Raw genomic sequence first — 16803 nt, 5'->3', positions numbered from 1 at the left:
TTGAGAGACAAGCCATTGCGTGAGTACTTTTACTTTTACTTTTAAAGTAAATTTAAAAGTGAGTACTTTTTACTTTTTACTTAAGTAGGATTGTTGATGTAGTACTTTTACTTTTACTTTTACTTTAATTTTCCTGGGTACTTGTACTTTTACTTAAGTACTAAACTTCAGTACTTCTTCCACCACTGCCTAAACTGAATAACCATGATCTCAGATCCCTCAGACAGCAATGCATCAAGAACCGTCATTCATCTATGTAAGGGATAATGTATAAAACGCAGGTCATTGTCGGGAAAATAAGCCCCGACAGGGCGAACAGCACCCCGACGCGAAGCGGAGGGGTGTTGCTTCACCCTGAAGGGGCTTAAGGCTTTTGCATGGTTATCCAACTCACCTCGTACGACTTCACGAGAGACACGCCCTTTCTAATCGGATGATCGTACGACTCACCTTTACCTGCATGGTTCTACGAGGGGCTGTGGAGATTACCATCGGTTTATTATGATGTTACAAGGCCATTACATCATCATCAACAATAGTAGAACTATAAAATAAGAAATCGTTTGTTATTATCCTGTGTATTTTCCGTTAATGATCTGAGGCTGTTGATGTGAAATTAATTACTAACGACAATGACCAAGCTGGCGGTTATTGCCGAATATTTTCTATTATTATACCACACAAACAGTTCTGCTTTTTTACGTCTACAATTCAGGTTATTTTACAATTTAATCATTTACACTGCCTGCTCTGCTAGCTGAAACACAAAGGCTGTTCGAAAACCAAGAAATGTTTTTATTATTGCTGTAATTAGACGACGTCTCCCTATGCTTTATATGCGGCGAGAGCCACGATAGAGCAAGGAAGAAGGGAGATGTTTCCTCCAACTCCTAATGCATTCCTGGACCTCCAGCCCCAGGTTCCCAGCGATTTCTCAGCGATTTTTTTGAAACGGCGGTGCTGTCATATATGGAACGAAACAGGAAACGTGATTTAAGCCAGGGGTGTCGGACAGCTCGGATCGGATAGTGAGAAAATTCAAGCGGTGCTCCAGAGGCCATCCGAGACCCTCGCATGGCTGTCCGAGGTGCTCAAGATGTGGTCCCACTTCAAGGAGGGCGTTTTAGGGCGTGCCTCGTGAGATCGGAGAGCATGGTCGGATAAACATGTGGACCGCTTTATTTTCCCGACAATGACTGGCGTTCTATACATTATCCCGCTTATTATACGGCTACTTGCCAAAACAAAAAAATAACTTAACACAGTGTGTCTTTTTACAATGTATTTTTTACTATACGTAGTGTTAAAAAGCAGAGAAATAGTTCGCCAAAGACGTTGAACTTCAAAGACGTTGAACATTCTTTAGAACACAGCTGCTCAACCGTCCGCTGAAACTCCATTGATAAGTTACCGGACTACTTGCGGAGTGCTACGAAAGACGTGAATCAGAGGCAAAAAGGCCACTTTCCTTGACAGCAGTCATTATTGCATAGCAACGGTCAGCTATCGGTTAATAATTGACCGCAGAACGTTGGGAAGCCCCATTCAAGTGAATGGAGCATTCTACAGCATTAAAAAGAGCCGTGTAATAAAAGCAATTATCCACATGGGCTCAGGATCACTTTGGCAAACCTTTGTCAAGCACTACAATATGTAGTTACTTCTAGAAATGCCTCTTAAAGGGGCCATATTATGAAAATTCCACCTTTATAGTGCTTCTACACGTTAATTTGAGTATCTGGCATGTCTACCGACCCAAAAACTCCGGTAAAAAACAAATCCCGCGATCTGTTATTGTTCTCGTAGGTCAGAAACGTCATGCTTGAGTAACTGCCAATGAACTTCCTTATCATTAGGCTGTCATACTGATTTTGGCCCGTCCCCCCATCTCATCCCCCCGCCCCCCCTACACTCATTAAAGATGCGATATTTTTCAATTCACTTCACTCCATTTCTGTCCACCTGGGATTCACTTGGAATAGCGAAGTAGCAGCATGAAGCCAACTACGCCCTCAAGATGCTCTGTGGTCGGTTGTACATTTCAGCACAGATCTGTACATAATCTCCCGGCCTCAGAAGAAACAAGAGAGAAATGGATTGAATTCATATTCAATGGTAATGTGCTGGAAAGAATTAGCAAATGTCTGTTGGTGTGCGCAAGCCATTTTGAATTGGACTGTTTTACGAATCTGGGCCAATATAACGCTGGACTGGCAACAAGATTGAAATTGCAAGCGGGATCTGTACCATCTATTCGTTGCAGTTCAGTCGCGGGAATTGTAAGTATCTCTAAAAGTAATTATTTTGACCGTTAATGTGGGGAGGTTAGAGATGTTACCATTGTTGCGTTTTGGGGAAATGTGTATGTAGTTTTCGCTAACAATAACTTGTAACATTAGCGACTTCTGGCGACTTTTCAGAGAGCTTACAGCTACTTTCCTCACAGAAAAGTTGGCAACACTGGTAAGACCTTGCCTCGTAGCCAGCTGGTGTAAATAGCTTAGTAGTTCGCTAGAAATGTGGCCAATGTGTGGAGGCTTTTTGTAAAAAGTATCCATTACATAGGGAATGTATTTCACGTATGTGTAGAACCTATTTCGAATGGCTGGCCTTATAAACAACGGCGGGGAAAAGAGTCTGGAGGCAAGCATTACTTGTGCTTCATCAGCTTACTAACGTTACACTTATTAGCATCAATTTAGCAGCGAGGCTAGCTAGCTACTATGCTTCCATAGGTCTAAGCGCTAGCATAGTGTGACATGTTAAATCGTGAAGGAATATCCGACAATCGTGTAGTGTGAACCGGCCATAAGACCTTGCCTCTGAGCCAGCTGGTGTATGTAGCGTGCCGTATGCCGTTAGTAGTTCGTCGTGTACAAGTTAGCGACATTAGCATCTTGTAGTGTGTAGGAGCCAGCTGACACATCAATTGCTAAAGTGGCCAACGAATTTTTGTGTGAACAGTTAGGCTAGCCTATTTAATCTTGGTTATTATTACTATTTAGAATGGCTGACCATACTTAAAACGGCAGTGAAAGAGACTTGAGTCAACAACAACTTTTGCCTCTATGAGTGGTGCGTGCGAGAGGATATTAGCATGCTAACGTGTTAATTTTAGCTACAAATTCGACTGTTGGCGTATGCAGTTAGTAGTTCGCTAGAATGTGATACCTTAGGCTAGTCATACTGTATGCCTTGTACAGCATTTAGTTTGAATTTGCCTACGGCAAACAATAAGAAGATTTCTGTGAAGTAGTTTGTTAGGACTTCGAGGTGTTGACACTAAAGAAACCTGAGGGGCTTTGTACAAGTTAGTGACATTAGCATCTTGTAGTGTGTAGGAGCCAGCTGACACATCAATTGCTAAAGTGGCCAACGAATTTGTGTGTGAACAGTTAGGCTAGCCTTCTAAATCTTGGTTAACAGTAGATGGTTCGTTTGGATGTCTATGAAGGGGAATTTGTGTCAAAGTATATAGTGTCTTTACGAGAAATAGTTTTCTCATCCATAACATTCCCTTGTGAAAATGCTTTGTGTTGGGGCGGAGGGAGGTTAGTCACCTGCAAATACGAAGGCAATTAGTCCTGCTGGTGACACCTTCGACACAACAATGATGGGGTCATACATGTTAAATGGGCACTTAATTGTTCATGAACGACGTGATTAGCAGCTAAGAGACTCACCTGCATTTACCAAAACATGCATAACATTGCTGCTCTCTTATTGTTTAGGCAAGCACCTCTACTCAGGGCCAGAGAGAGAGGCTAAGTGGACCTCCATCCTGAACCATCTCCAAGACATCCACTCCCATGATGACCCTCTCTACCCAGTGTTTGCATCAGCCACGCATTTCAAGGGACAAAAGCAAATGGTTGAAAGCAGGTATGTTCACCCAATTTGCATTGTAAATGTAAGGCTTGTGTTTATCTATACATGTATAAACAAACCAAATGACCAATGCCATAATCACTTTGAAGCTATAGTTTTTTTTTTTTTTAAAGGGACACCAGCCTTCTTCAAGTTAGAGAAGGCGTTGACTAACAGGAGGGTCCTGAAAGATGTGGGGAAGCTGAGCCCTCACTACCAGACCTCGTCGTTGGAGGCTTTCCACAGACTCATTCTGCGTTTTGCGCCCAAAAACGTAGTCTTTCCTTGTCTTTGTCATATGCAGGTAACAGTACGATAATCTTTTCTAAGAAATGTATACCTATTATGTATTATACTAACTATTATACACCCATACACACATGCTCTCTACCTGGCAGCCCTGCATTTCAATGAAAATGCTGGGCGTCCCCAAGCAACAAGTTCAGCTGGTGAGCCGCTATTTAAAGTGAACTTCCCAAAATATAAGAAGGGCGAGTGCACTGCAAAGCCTGTGAAAGCAGATCCAACCTTCCGTGACTGGCACAGGCTTTATTTCAAATTCCACAAAATCAAACAATGTACAAACAGTATGTGAAACATAAATAGCATAACATTGTCTTTTTTAATAGTCTTCATAATAAATATAATATAATTACCAAATAATTATAAAATAAAATAATATACAAAAATGTGCAACAATGTAAAAGTTTTGGATTGTTTTTTTGTATTATAGGGTACGTGGATAACCTCTTGGACCTCATCTTTGACAAGGTTTTTCAGAACCCGGCCTCATATGTGAATGAGCTGCTGAAGATCCCAATACCCGCGTTTCTCTCTGCCCAGTTTGAGAAACCTGACAAGCAGGAAGTTATAGACCGCTATGTGTCCAGGTTCAATCAAGGGCAGGTCTGAACCCCGTATACCTTCCCTGTGCATCAGGGAACACTCTGCGTATCTGGAGCACAACGCAAGAGCACTCTGATTCTTCGGCCCAGATAGCCCCAACACCAGCTAACAAAACTTCTGTACCTGTAACGTCTGAACAAATGTTACACTGTGTTTAGAGAATAAAAGGTTATACACATATAAAGTGTTCCTTTTTTAACAGTATGGCAATTGATAGCACAAAGTGTAATTTTGTAATCAATGTTTTTAATATACCTTTGTATTTATAATATACCTTGTATTTATTACCTATGTACCAGCCATTGCATTTAATAACTATGTTTAAAAAGCTCTATGGCATTCATTCTAGCAATCTTTCTGACAATAAAAGTGTGTATACACAGTTTTGTGTGCCTTCAGTGTTTGATAAGTCACATGTCAAAAATTGACACATGTAAGAAGAGCAGTTAGCAAAGTAATACAGAGGGAAGGGTAATTTATTGTATTTTTATCCTTGGTCATATTTGTATTGCAGAAATTACTGATAACTCATGCATACAAAAAAAAAACTTACTGCTCTATTCCTCTTTCACGTAAATGCCCATAATCTGCCCTATATATGTTATGCATTCTGCAAAGAATAGACATTCAAACACACAGGTTCAAGGCCTGGATGGTCAACCATGCATGCTGCCGGGTTCTCGAGCTGAAGTATTCTTCTTGTAACCTTGAATATTGAGAGTAAGTGACGTGGAATATAAAACAGATGATGACTGCATATTTACAATGTCAATGTAATTCACAAATACTTCTACCTGTGGTATCTCCCTGCAGCATACATTTCCAGGCTCTGTAGGCATTTTAGCACACTTGCCACAAGTACACCTGTATAAACAAAGAGTATTATCAAGTGACAACCTTGCAGGTAAACTTTATTTGAACGTTGTGTTCATATTACAGACATAAGTCATCAAATACAACATTTTAAACGCTAATAAATGCAGGTAAAACGTTAGAGAGAGAGCCTGTACTTTTATCTAACCTGCGAGGACGTGGGTGGGCCCATTATACATCTACTATATGCAACTCCGGAGTCCTGAGGTAAGTTGAGTGAATGTTCACAACAGAACGTACTCATGTAGAAATTATATCTTTATGGCGTTCCCGTTACTTGCATTTACATAAACACTTACAAACAGGAACTTATAAACACACTGTATTTGCTACATACTCCTACATTCACACATGGTTCACGTAACTAGATTCACTTGCACCATTATGCTACCAACACCGCGAACTAGACTGTGGCCCATTAACAAACAAAAAAAGGAGGTTTACAAAGTTTACTCACCATTCAGAAACGTTTTGTTGAGCCCTAACTTCTTGAATATGTTCGGGAGCCTCTTGTTCTGCTTCTGGGTCTGACTCTGGCTCAAACAGATACGGTTGTACGATTCTATCTTCTGCATTAGCCATATTGTAGTTGGCTGTGCAGGCTAAGGCTAAGGAGGGCTACGCGAGCGAATCTGTTGGAGGAGGGGGAGGAGTGAAGGAGAGAGGGGGGAGCTGGCTCATTAGCATTTAAAGGAACAGGCACTCAATACAGGTCAATCTGTAGGGAGCTGTATTTGACAGGGTGAAAAGGGTGCTGTATTAAATTATTCTTGTGGTATTTTGACCAAAATATTTTACTGGCATTTCATAAAGACCCCAAGGAACCATTTCAACTTGTGGTAAAATGGGCATACGATGGGTCCTTTAAAACTTTACTGTGCCAAAAGGAAGCCTTATGTTAACCGTGTCCAGAAAGTGGCCTAGACTTTTCTGGGCTTTTGGAGGCATCTGGGATGGACCATCACACAGTGGAAACGTGTATTGTGGTCAGACGAATCAGTATTTCAGGTCTTTGGTATGGCGTCGTGTCAGTACCCTTGGCAAAGGTAACTAACACTTCTAAGATGCCACCATGAATACCAAAAGGTACATAGAGATTTTGGAGCAACATATGCTGCCTTCAAGACAACACCCTTTCCAGGGAACCCCATGAATATGTCAACAAAACAATGCAAAACAACATTCTGCACACATTTCAAAGGCATGGATGAGGAAGAAGGGTGTGTGGGTGCTGGACTGGCCTTCCTGCAGTCCTGACTGGTCCCCAATAGAGCATGTGTGGAGCATTTTGTAACGCAAAACGCAACAACGAAGACCCCTTTCTGTTGCACACCTTAAGACTCGTTTGCAGGAAGACTGGAACAAAGTTACACATAAAACACTTCCTCACTTTTGTCATCCCTAAACATCTTTTAAGTGTTGTGAAAAGGACTTGCAACATTTCAAAGTGATAGATGCTTTACTTTTTTTTTTAATATGTGGCAAGAGTCAAACTTAAATGAAATGTTTATTTTGAAAAAACATTAAAATTCATGAGGCAAAACATCAAATAATGTGCTGTTGTATTGTTTTCAATGTAGACTTAATTGTAATGTATGATGAGCATGGGCATGGGCCATCAGCCTGTTTTCTATTTGAAGGTGTGTAGGCTGGGAATGAAATATACTGATGTTGCCGTAGTATGTCTGACTTAAGCTGATTATTAAACAAATTTCATTACTTTTTTTATAGGATGCCTTCCTCACTCTCCTGGTCTGCATATGGACAGAGGGTGAAGAAGAGAAGTGCAACATGAAAGCTTGCCTTTTTTTATTATACTTCTTCATAAAGGCTCATAATGTTTCATACACTTTTTTTTAGTAATTAAAGAAAATTATTAATGTTTACAAAATGTCACAGTTTTTTTACCCTAAGCGGACACACCAACTACTGCTGCCCCCCAGTTTGTGTTTTTTTTTTCTTGCTGTCCTGTTGAAGATATTATTTCAAATATCTTAGACACAGTCAGTCACTTAGTCTGCTTGAAGCTCTAGCTTTACTGCACATACTGTACACAACAGCATGCTGTCAAATGCATCCTTTCCAAACTCAATTGACTAGCAATTTCACTAAGATATTTTTTAGCTAACATTTGTCAGCAAGATCTAACAATATTATGATAAGACAACAATAACTTTTATTAATCCCGTTAGGGAAATTCAGGTGTCTTAGCAGCAAGATTTATGAAGTGAATAGGACAACAGGAATGGGAATCAAACATACACATACAATTTTTTAAATAAAAACAGTCCAGGGAAAGCTGATTGGACATTGGACCAGTGTAGGTTGCATGGCCTGTATATCCGTTATGTTTGGAATTGTTGATTATTAGGGCACCAGTTGCAGTAGCGTTTAAAATCTTAACTTAAAGTGGGGAGTAGTGAGGACTTCAATTCTAGAAAAGGAAATCAAGATCTAGGTCATCCTTTATGAATCGAGTTTTGACCAAAAGACTAAAGTTGATCAAAGAGTGGACTGGTCACTGATAAACCCTTCCACAACACAGAACTCAGTGAATAGTGAATGCATATCGGAACAAAATTTGAAATTGTAATGACATTTCAGAGACAAAAATATGTGCTCAATGTGTCTTTATTTTAAAATTCAATGGCATACAGGGGATGTAGCATTAAGACATTTAATGAAAGGGATAGGTAATTAATAAATGTATGGACTGGTATTTAAAACTTTCTATGCACACTGGGCATTGCACTGGCATGCCATATGGGCCTCTGCAGTCTCCCTTAGGTCCACACTCTTCTCAGAGATGTTGCTCAGATCCACAGAGCTGGAACCTAAACAGAAAAGAAAGGCAAGTAGTGTCAGATAAACTGGATCTTCACAACACAGATGTATATACATCAACTAGGGAATCAGTTTTTAGGCCATCAGGAAGCATCTGAGACTTACCAGTGGGCAGACAGTGGAATCCAATGGTGACTGGCATGGTCTTTACTGGCAGGCAACCAGGCAGACAGCGCAGCACTGGCTCAACAGAGTAGCATTTAGACTCCTGTTCATCCACAATCACCTGCTTCTCCAGTTTCACAGATTCAAGCTTCAGACGGCACTCTGAAACAAATACAAAGATGTGTCAGCACATAATGTGTGACAGACCTTTGTCTAAAAATCAGTAAGTGATTCTTGAAAGGTATCTCTCTTACGAGTGCTGTCACGGCAGCTCTCGGCAGGAAGCACCCAGGAGTGGGCGAAGCTGGCAGGACTCTTGGTCTGGTAACCACTGGGGGTGGAGTACTCCTGTTTGATCTCTCCGTCGGCTTTACCACACAGACCACAAGTCTGTCCCTTCATCCAGTCCACAACATTAACCTGAAGGACACAGGTTTACTGAGGTTTAGTCCTTTTGTATTTCTTCAAATGTTACTGCACATGTAAGTTGCATTCAAGCTGTATTCACCATTGATGTGTCCTTGCTGAAGTAAACCTCCTGAAGACCAAGGCTAGGAGCATGAAGTGCCAGGCCCTGAGCTTTCTGTCTGATCTGGATGGAGCCTAAAACCAGAACCATTTTATTATAAACACTTTATTGGTAGAAAATTGTTATTTATTTATTTTTTTGGATTAGTAGTAGATGACGAATACGTTTTGTTTACCTGAGGGATGTTTGTAGGGAAGGCTGGAAATAGGGACCTCCATTCCGTTTACCTTTACCAGCACATCACTTCCAGTGGGGTACAGGTCAACGTCCCTGAAGAAGGTCACAGCAAAATCTTCAGCTTTCCGAACTCCATCATTAGGATATAATGGTGTACTCCCTATTTATATACTCAATACTCACATATCAGCAATCTTCACGTTGATGTGGCTCTGCTGGGTGAGCTGATCCTTCTTCAGCAGGACCATGAATTTAAGTTCTGAAGAACAGTCCTGAGCCAGCACTTGGTAGCAGGACTGTGGCATCTCAATTGTGTATTTTCTGTTGTTGAATGTGGTCAGTTTGTTTTGGACCAGGCGGCATTGAGCTAAAATAAATGATGAACATCCTCAGGTAAGACAGAAGTGAACCTTTACACCCTTTTCACACTTTGTTTGTTTTGCCCTACCTGATGTAGCCTCAGCATACAGGAAATGCAGCTGGTCAAGAATGTTGTCCTCGGGAATGGCGCGGATAATAGCGTCAGCAGCAATAGGCAGGGCAATGGGCAGAGGCAGGGCCAGTTTGGAAAGGGTCATCTACACACACAGAAAGCATGCAGTGTGACGAACATCAACAGGACTGATGCACTTAGAGATCATCACAATGAAACTATTTGGAGATATTTACCATGGGCAGTTTCACAATGACATCGACTGTCCTCTCGGTGGGGATGGCAACAGTCAGTTCCAATTCTTTCTCACTGTTCTTGGCTTTACTGACAGTGACTCCGGCCATCAAAGCAGCACCAGGGATGTACTTAGCTAGCCTTGGGGGACACAGATAATATACAATGTCAAGAGTATATATGGAATTGATATTTGATTTGAAATATAACTCTTTGTTTAATGCCTCCCTGACCACCTAAGGGCAACGCAGACGCTGGACTCCTTTAAAGCTGGACTTAAAACTTTTTTATTCAGGAAGGCATTTTTGGCTTATGTTAACAATTTTATTTTATTTTTAATTTTATTGTATTATTATAGTTAGTTTCTAATATGTAGGCACTCTGAGATTCTTTTGAATGAAAAGTGCATTAAAAATAAAATGAATTATTATTATTATTTATTATTAATGACAGAGTACCTGGTTGCATAGGTAGTGACAATAGCAGGGATCTTCACCCATTCCACCTCCAGACGGGCTGCAGGGCTTGCACCAAGGAGACCAGCCTCAGCCTTCAAGATGGTGGCATATTCCTGGCACTCTGCTCCAAAGGCAACCTTAGCCTGATTTCACAGAAGATACAAATGCTTAAATATTTACACCAAAGTCTCAAAATGACTTCAAAGCCTTGAAATGTGACAGAATCGCACCATGACTTTGTGTTTGCTCAGGAGGACACCATCAGCACACAACTTCCAGTTGTCAGTTTCAGCAAGAGCAGAGACGATGGTCTGCACCCTGTTGTTGGCCTTATCAAGATAGGCAGCAGCCTGGTATCCCAGTAACTTCTTGTCGGCTCTCACAGCACGGAAGATGACCACCACAGCAGGAGCCACAGCATTACCAAGGAACTTAGTCTGGAAATACGGATAAAAAGTGACATTGAGAATTACCTCTTATTTATTTTCACCCAGACCCATTCATTTTCTTTGAGCTTTGTGGCATTTGATGGACCTCACCTGTTTGTAAATGGCCTCAAAGCTGGATGCACTGCTTCCACTGCTTCTGAGATTCTGAGCGGAGATTGCCTTAGAGACCAGATACTAAGAGCAAAGCACAGTTATCAGTCAGACCTCATTTGTACTACTGATGCAATTCCAGTGGATATATTCGTTGCTTACATTCAACGGATAAAAATATGAAATAGTTATGATAATTTAAAAGAATGAGTGGAATTACCTGATCCTTGTGGAATTTCTTGAAAGGATACTCCTTAAGTGAAACCTATGAGTTAGATAGATAAAAACAGGGTATAACAGGGCAACTGAAAACAACCTCCAGGCACATGAAAGTCAAATGCTCACATTTATAATAGTGTGTTAATTAAAATACAATTTTGAGATATCTTTACATGAAAGAAAAGTATATGTATGATGTGATGCGGCCAAAACTCACCTTTGACATGCTGGAGCTGGAGGAGCTGGAAGAGCTGGAGGAGCTGAACAAAGAGCTGAGGAGGCTGCTAGAGGCAGCAGAGCTGGAGCTGGAGCTGGAGCTGGAGCTGGAGCTGGAGCGCTTCATAGCAGGCTCAAGGATCTTCTTCAGTTTAGACACGATTGCTCTTCCCTCAGAGCTCGTCTCGTCAATAATGTTGATCTCCCTCAGGAGCTTCTCTGCAGCCTTGGCTCCAACTTGTACTTCAACCTCCAGTCTCTCAATGGCTGGGCCATCAGCTACCAAAAAAGGAAAACATATTTAAACTGACTGAGCTTCTATCTGCTGCATTACTTCATTTTCAAAACACAAACAAAAAAACCTACCTGGTTTCACAGAAACAAGAGCTGCATGCTCTCCGATCAGGTTAAGCAGAGGAATGGTCTTGATGAGAGCAGCATTGCTAGAGGTGAGCTCAAAGCATCCCTTGATTCCCAGAAGTGGAGCTGGGACACACATGATCTTGTGGAATGGTGTTCCTGCTCTCAACTGAGGTTGAACTTCAGATGATGCCTCGGAGGAAATGATCTCAGAAGACTGTGGGAGAAAGAATCATGTTCACACTGCAGAACAGAGTCAGAAAATGCCTCAAAGCATGAAAAAAAGTTTCCATTAGACCTTACCAAACTACGATCAAAAGAAGACAGCCTCTCAGCAGACATCCGTTGTGCAGCAATAGCTGGTACAATTGGTGTGATTCTCTCAGCTGCAAGATCCTCAATGTTGCGGGCAATAGCCAGGGTCTCAAAACTAGTAACAATAAAAATGATGCAGGCTTAGCGTCATGAAAGTTATCTATATTATTTTTCACATTCACTTCAACGCGGTTATTATTACCGAATGTTGGCAATGTGCTCTGGTGTCGCAACGGGGAGAACCTCAATCTTGAAGTTCAGTTTGGGTATATCTGCTCTTGCTTCCAGTTTAGCGGGCAACACGGTGACGGCCTTGGCTCTAGCCATGACAGCAGCCTGAATCAAGGCAGTGTTGATTCCCATCACAGCAAAGGTGTGCACGGCAATGCTAAGGAAAAGTAAAATACATATTAGAATATTTTCCGTGTATTCTTTTAAAATGAAAGTGTGTGGATATGTGGAAAGAGGCGTACCTTGGAGTGGCCTCAGCTTCCAACTTAATGTCTGTTTTCAGAAGCTCGGCAGCAGTGATAGCACTGAGAGCCTCAGGAAGAGGTGGGGTGATGATTGCCTTAACTGTAACATGCAGAGGAAAGATGTCAGGTAATTATAAAAATGCAAATGTTATAAAAGGATAAAAAACAGAGCAAGGGAAATAAATTGTTTATGGATAACTATATTATATCACGATGGGTAGAAATAAAATGATCATCAGTCAAGTCCTACCTTTAAAGGTGGCAGCAGCAACAGCAGCAGAGTAGAGACTGAGCTCCATTGGCACACCAACAGCAGTGGGGAAGATGCGTCGAATCTCAGCAGCCAGAAGAGGCTTAGCGGCCTGAACTGAAATGCCAGTCTGCAGTGCTTTCAGGGCATCCTTCAGCAGGGTCTTGGCATCGGCACTAGTGGCAAGCTGGAGAAGGGAAAGATCATAACATGTCCATACTGGAAATAGCCTTTCACACACTAAAACAATGCACTTAAATACAGCTCATAATTCTAGTGTGTAAAGTGGAAACAGTGAAAACTAAATTCCTTACCTGAACTGCTTGATCGACAATAGCTTTGTCAATGTTTGCAAAGGCAATCTCCTGTCCAAAGAATTTGACATAGATGGATGCCAGTGGCTGGCTCTTTGGCAAGGCCTTCCATTCAGCAATCTACAAGAAACGGAAGATAATATTAAGATTTCAACGTCATCAAAAACATGTGGAAATACTTACGTGAAAATGATTTTAACTTTCACTTACCGCTTTCATGACGCGCTTCATCTTGGTGAGCCTGTCATCCTCCATATCTTGCAAAGCATGAGTTTTCAGAAGGGCCTCCTGAATTCCCTCAGTTCTAACTCCAATCTGAGAGAGAAACAGTGTGATCAGAGGAGCATGGTGATCACAGAGATGGAAGTTGTTTCAGTCGTATACACTGTATTCAAGCTTATTGTTATGTAACCCACCTCAAGAACATCAGCAGCAGCTCCAGCAAGATAGGCACGAGCTTTGGCCACAACGGCTGTGGGCAGAATGGTGGCACCATCGTTGATGATGAAGGCACTACCAGCAGCACCAGCCATCATGGGACCTTCAAAAAAATTGAGAATTTAAAGTAAACGTTGGAGACATTTTAAAATTCATTCAGGATGTATTAAGAACATTGAAAAACATGCTTACTTCTGAAGATATCGAGGTGGATTGCTTTGCTGAAACGGTAGCTCAGTCTGTCCAGTTTGGGGCTCAAGATCTTGATGGCAACATTGCTGGCAGCAGCACTAAAATGGGCATGAATGGTCGTGTTAGACTTCTAAAGATGGTAAAGGAAAGTAAAATATGGAAAGCCATATAGGGGTGCACTTACACAGTGGCGTAGTCTGGGGCAGTGCTCCTGGTTAGGGATCTGATGTAGGAATACACAAAGCTGACAATCTGCATGCTGGTCTCCTTCTTCAGAATGCTAGCAATAGTAGATACCAGTGCAACTGTGGGTTTGGTCTCAAACAGAACCACAGCAGCCACCATACGCAATTCAGGGTGAAGAGCCTTGTCCATGAACAGCTGCAGGGCCACTGGCTGAATCTACAAGACCAAATACATATAAACAATAAGACATGAAACTTTGATTTTTCCAATGGCCCATGTCCCAAGAAATGTGGCTAGGCTCACCAATTTAGGTTCCTTCTTAGCAATGCTTCTGAGAGCCAAGATGGCGTCGACTTGAACCCTGATTGGGAGAGCAGCAGCTGCAGAGCCAAATCCTGGGAGGATCTTCATGATTGGTTTAAGACTAGCAGGGTGGCCAGCGTTACCCAGAACTTTCACCAGTAGGGTGATTTCAGCAATATCAGCCTTAGCAATAGCCTCAGCTGCACGCTCATGGATGGGCTGGAGAAAGAAGTCGAATATTTTCAGTTACTTCAGAAAAAACGTATGTAAGTTCAGGGAAAATTCTGAGGATAAAGGGAAAACATTCACCTTCAGGAGTTCAGCTGGGCAAGTAGGAACTGCAGCACAGTACTTGGCAATCATGGTGCCATAACCCAGCATAGCAATCTCACGCAGAACAGGGTTTGCCTGAACCTTGTGGTGGAGAGCCAGGCTCTGTATGATTGAGAAAGAAGAGTTATGAATATTGTCCTCTTAATTTTTTTTAATGAAAAAAACCTTAAATTCTTTGGAGCACTTACAGAGATGAGTCTGATGATCTCTGGATCAGCAGGAACCATATGCACAGCAGCCAAAAGAACTTGAACTGTTTCAGGAATGGTGATGTCGTCAGCCAAGAACTTCTCCTTGATGAACATGACAGCGGCTGGTGTTCCAACAACAGGAATGGCATCCAGAATCCAACGTCTGAAATAATCATGTTGCACTTAATAGATATAGCAAACCAGTGTCCATATGGAGTATATACTGTATACTTAAATATATAATATTTATTTATGTATTTATAAATACTGAAGATGAGGCAATTCATACCTGTATTCTGGTTTGGCCTTAAACTGACTCCAGATGGCTTCAACGTTCTCCAAGCTGGCCACACGCAACACCTGGATCAGCTGGATGAACTTAAGAGGAGCATCCTCATGGACCTTAGCCACATTGTTTGCAACCAGATGGTGCAGAATCTCCAAAATCTGAAAAAAGTACAGAAATTGTGAGGCATCTGAAAATGAGTTTGGAAAAGGGTGGCACACAGGGGTTCCTATTCAAGGCTGTAATTTCACCTGAGCTGGTGCGTTAGTTATCTTCAGGAGCTGGATTGGAGTCTGAAGAATTTCAGTGGCAAACTCGTAGACCAGGGATCCGCGGGCCACATAATCTGCCTTGATGGGCACAATGGGGGTTTTCTCAAGCTCCAAGAAGGTCAGGCTTTGTCTGGAAAGGAAAAAAAAAAAGATTTAGCTATTAAGGCATTACTTCATGAGATATCTGCATTTTCTATGATAGGAAAATACAAGATACAAGAAGACCCATACTTGGCTTCCATCTGTGCAACTCCACCCATCTCAGCCACAGGTGTGACCTGATGAAGTTCCCGGACCGTTGCTTCAGTGATCAGAGCACCAGTGGCGCTTGGTTTCATAACGTAGCTGTAGGTCGCGGCTCCAGTCAGGCTCTTTGCTTGCTGTATGCGTGAGAAAAGACAGTTTTAGAAAATGTATATGTCCAAGCATGATCAGATCTAAAGTAAGTCACCTTGTTTTGCTTACCAGTGTTTCCAAGTAAGCCAGGCCCAAATCCTTGATGATCCTCTCCTGGCAGTTGTTGAGATCCTTGGACTTGGTGACAACAATGCGCCCTGCCTTGACATCTTCACTGATGACGTAGTGAGTCTTGCACACTCCCTGAACTCCAGCCTTTAGATCAAATATGGACATATAAGTAATATGGCAGGACATCACATGAAAATAGTCAAAAATGATTCTTCATGTTGTTTTGTCTCACCTCTTGCATTTCATAAACATTCTGGGTCTTCTTGAGGTTGAGCTGAAGAATGTTAAGGATACCTCTGTGGACATTCAGCACTGTAGGGGAGACTGCAGCTGGAGCAAACACCTTGCCGACCACACCATTAGCGTACTCAAACTTGATGGGAGTCAGAAGCTGAGCAGCCAATGCTGAGGTAAGCTTGGTGGCTGGTACAAAGGGGTCCTTTGGCAAGACACCACTGTACTCGAAGATCTCAGGCTCTGCAAGCTAAGGATACGTAGGTTTCAGTTCTGATGCTAATTAAACATCACCGTGCTAATCAGAAATAGAACATTGGATTACCTTCAGCAAGTAGGTGTTCCCAGCCAAAGCACTGATGAGAACCTTGCTGCTGACTTTCATTCCTGCTCTGGCCAGACCCTCCACAGGGAGACCACCGAGGAGCAGTGCCTCATATTTGTACACATAGGTCTTAGCGGCAGCAAACTCAGGAGCTGTGGAAAGAGTGAGACAGGTTGCAGTGAAGAACATTTTACATTTAAATCTTTTTCCCTGGTTCCTCTAAAAATATAATCTTTAAGACGGTTATCAACTGCTTATACTCACCAAGGTTAACATGTTGACTCGCTAGAACATAATTAAAATAAGAAGAAAGATATTTTGTTAGAATTAAATGTAAATTCTTCATTCATTTTTATGTTAACTAATTACTCTAAACTTGAATATTTTCAACCAGAATTGAAAAAAGTTTCAGCAACTTACCCACAAGGGCTAAAGTCAGTGCAAACACAACCAATCTCAT

The 16803-nt window shown here is 41.8% G+C and overlaps 1 protein-coding gene across 1 annotated transcript; it reads right to left on the bottom strand.

Moving 5' to 3' along the window:
- Nucleotides 1-8376: 8376 nt before the first annotated feature.
- Nucleotides 8377-16803, bottom strand: LOC308360832 (vitellogenin-like; the record flags this gene model as incomplete). Its single annotated transcript, XM_080832988.1, has 34 exons — nucleotides 8377-8480; nucleotides 8596-8757; nucleotides 8850-9015; nucleotides 9104-9198; nucleotides 9300-9394; nucleotides 9485-9668; nucleotides 9750-9879; nucleotides 9971-10109; nucleotides 10427-10569; nucleotides 10657-10863; nucleotides 10966-11049; nucleotides 11186-11230; nucleotides 11402-11679; nucleotides 11767-11977; nucleotides 12064-12190; nucleotides 12278-12463; nucleotides 12549-12651; nucleotides 12802-12988; nucleotides 13116-13235; nucleotides 13326-13430; nucleotides 13532-13656; nucleotides 13746-13843; nucleotides 13930-14147; nucleotides 14235-14453; nucleotides 14544-14669; nucleotides 14756-14921; nucleotides 15048-15205; nucleotides 15296-15446; nucleotides 15548-15696; nucleotides 15782-15928; nucleotides 16017-16268; nucleotides 16344-16495; nucleotides 16608-16628; nucleotides 16764-16803. The coding sequence occupies 34 exons, from the start codon at nucleotides 16801-16803 to the stop codon at nucleotides 8377-8379; spliced, it is 4893 nt and encodes a 1630-aa protein (XP_080689114.1).

Source organism: Sprattus sprattus, assembly GCF_963457725.1.
Source record: "Sprattus sprattus genome assembly, chromosome: 2".
Taxonomy (NCBI): Eukaryota; Metazoa; Chordata; class Actinopteri; order Clupeiformes; family Clupeidae; genus Sprattus; species Sprattus sprattus.
The sequence above is the reverse complement of the archived record's forward strand: the minus strand, read 5'-3'. Positions and strand labels throughout refer to the sequence as shown.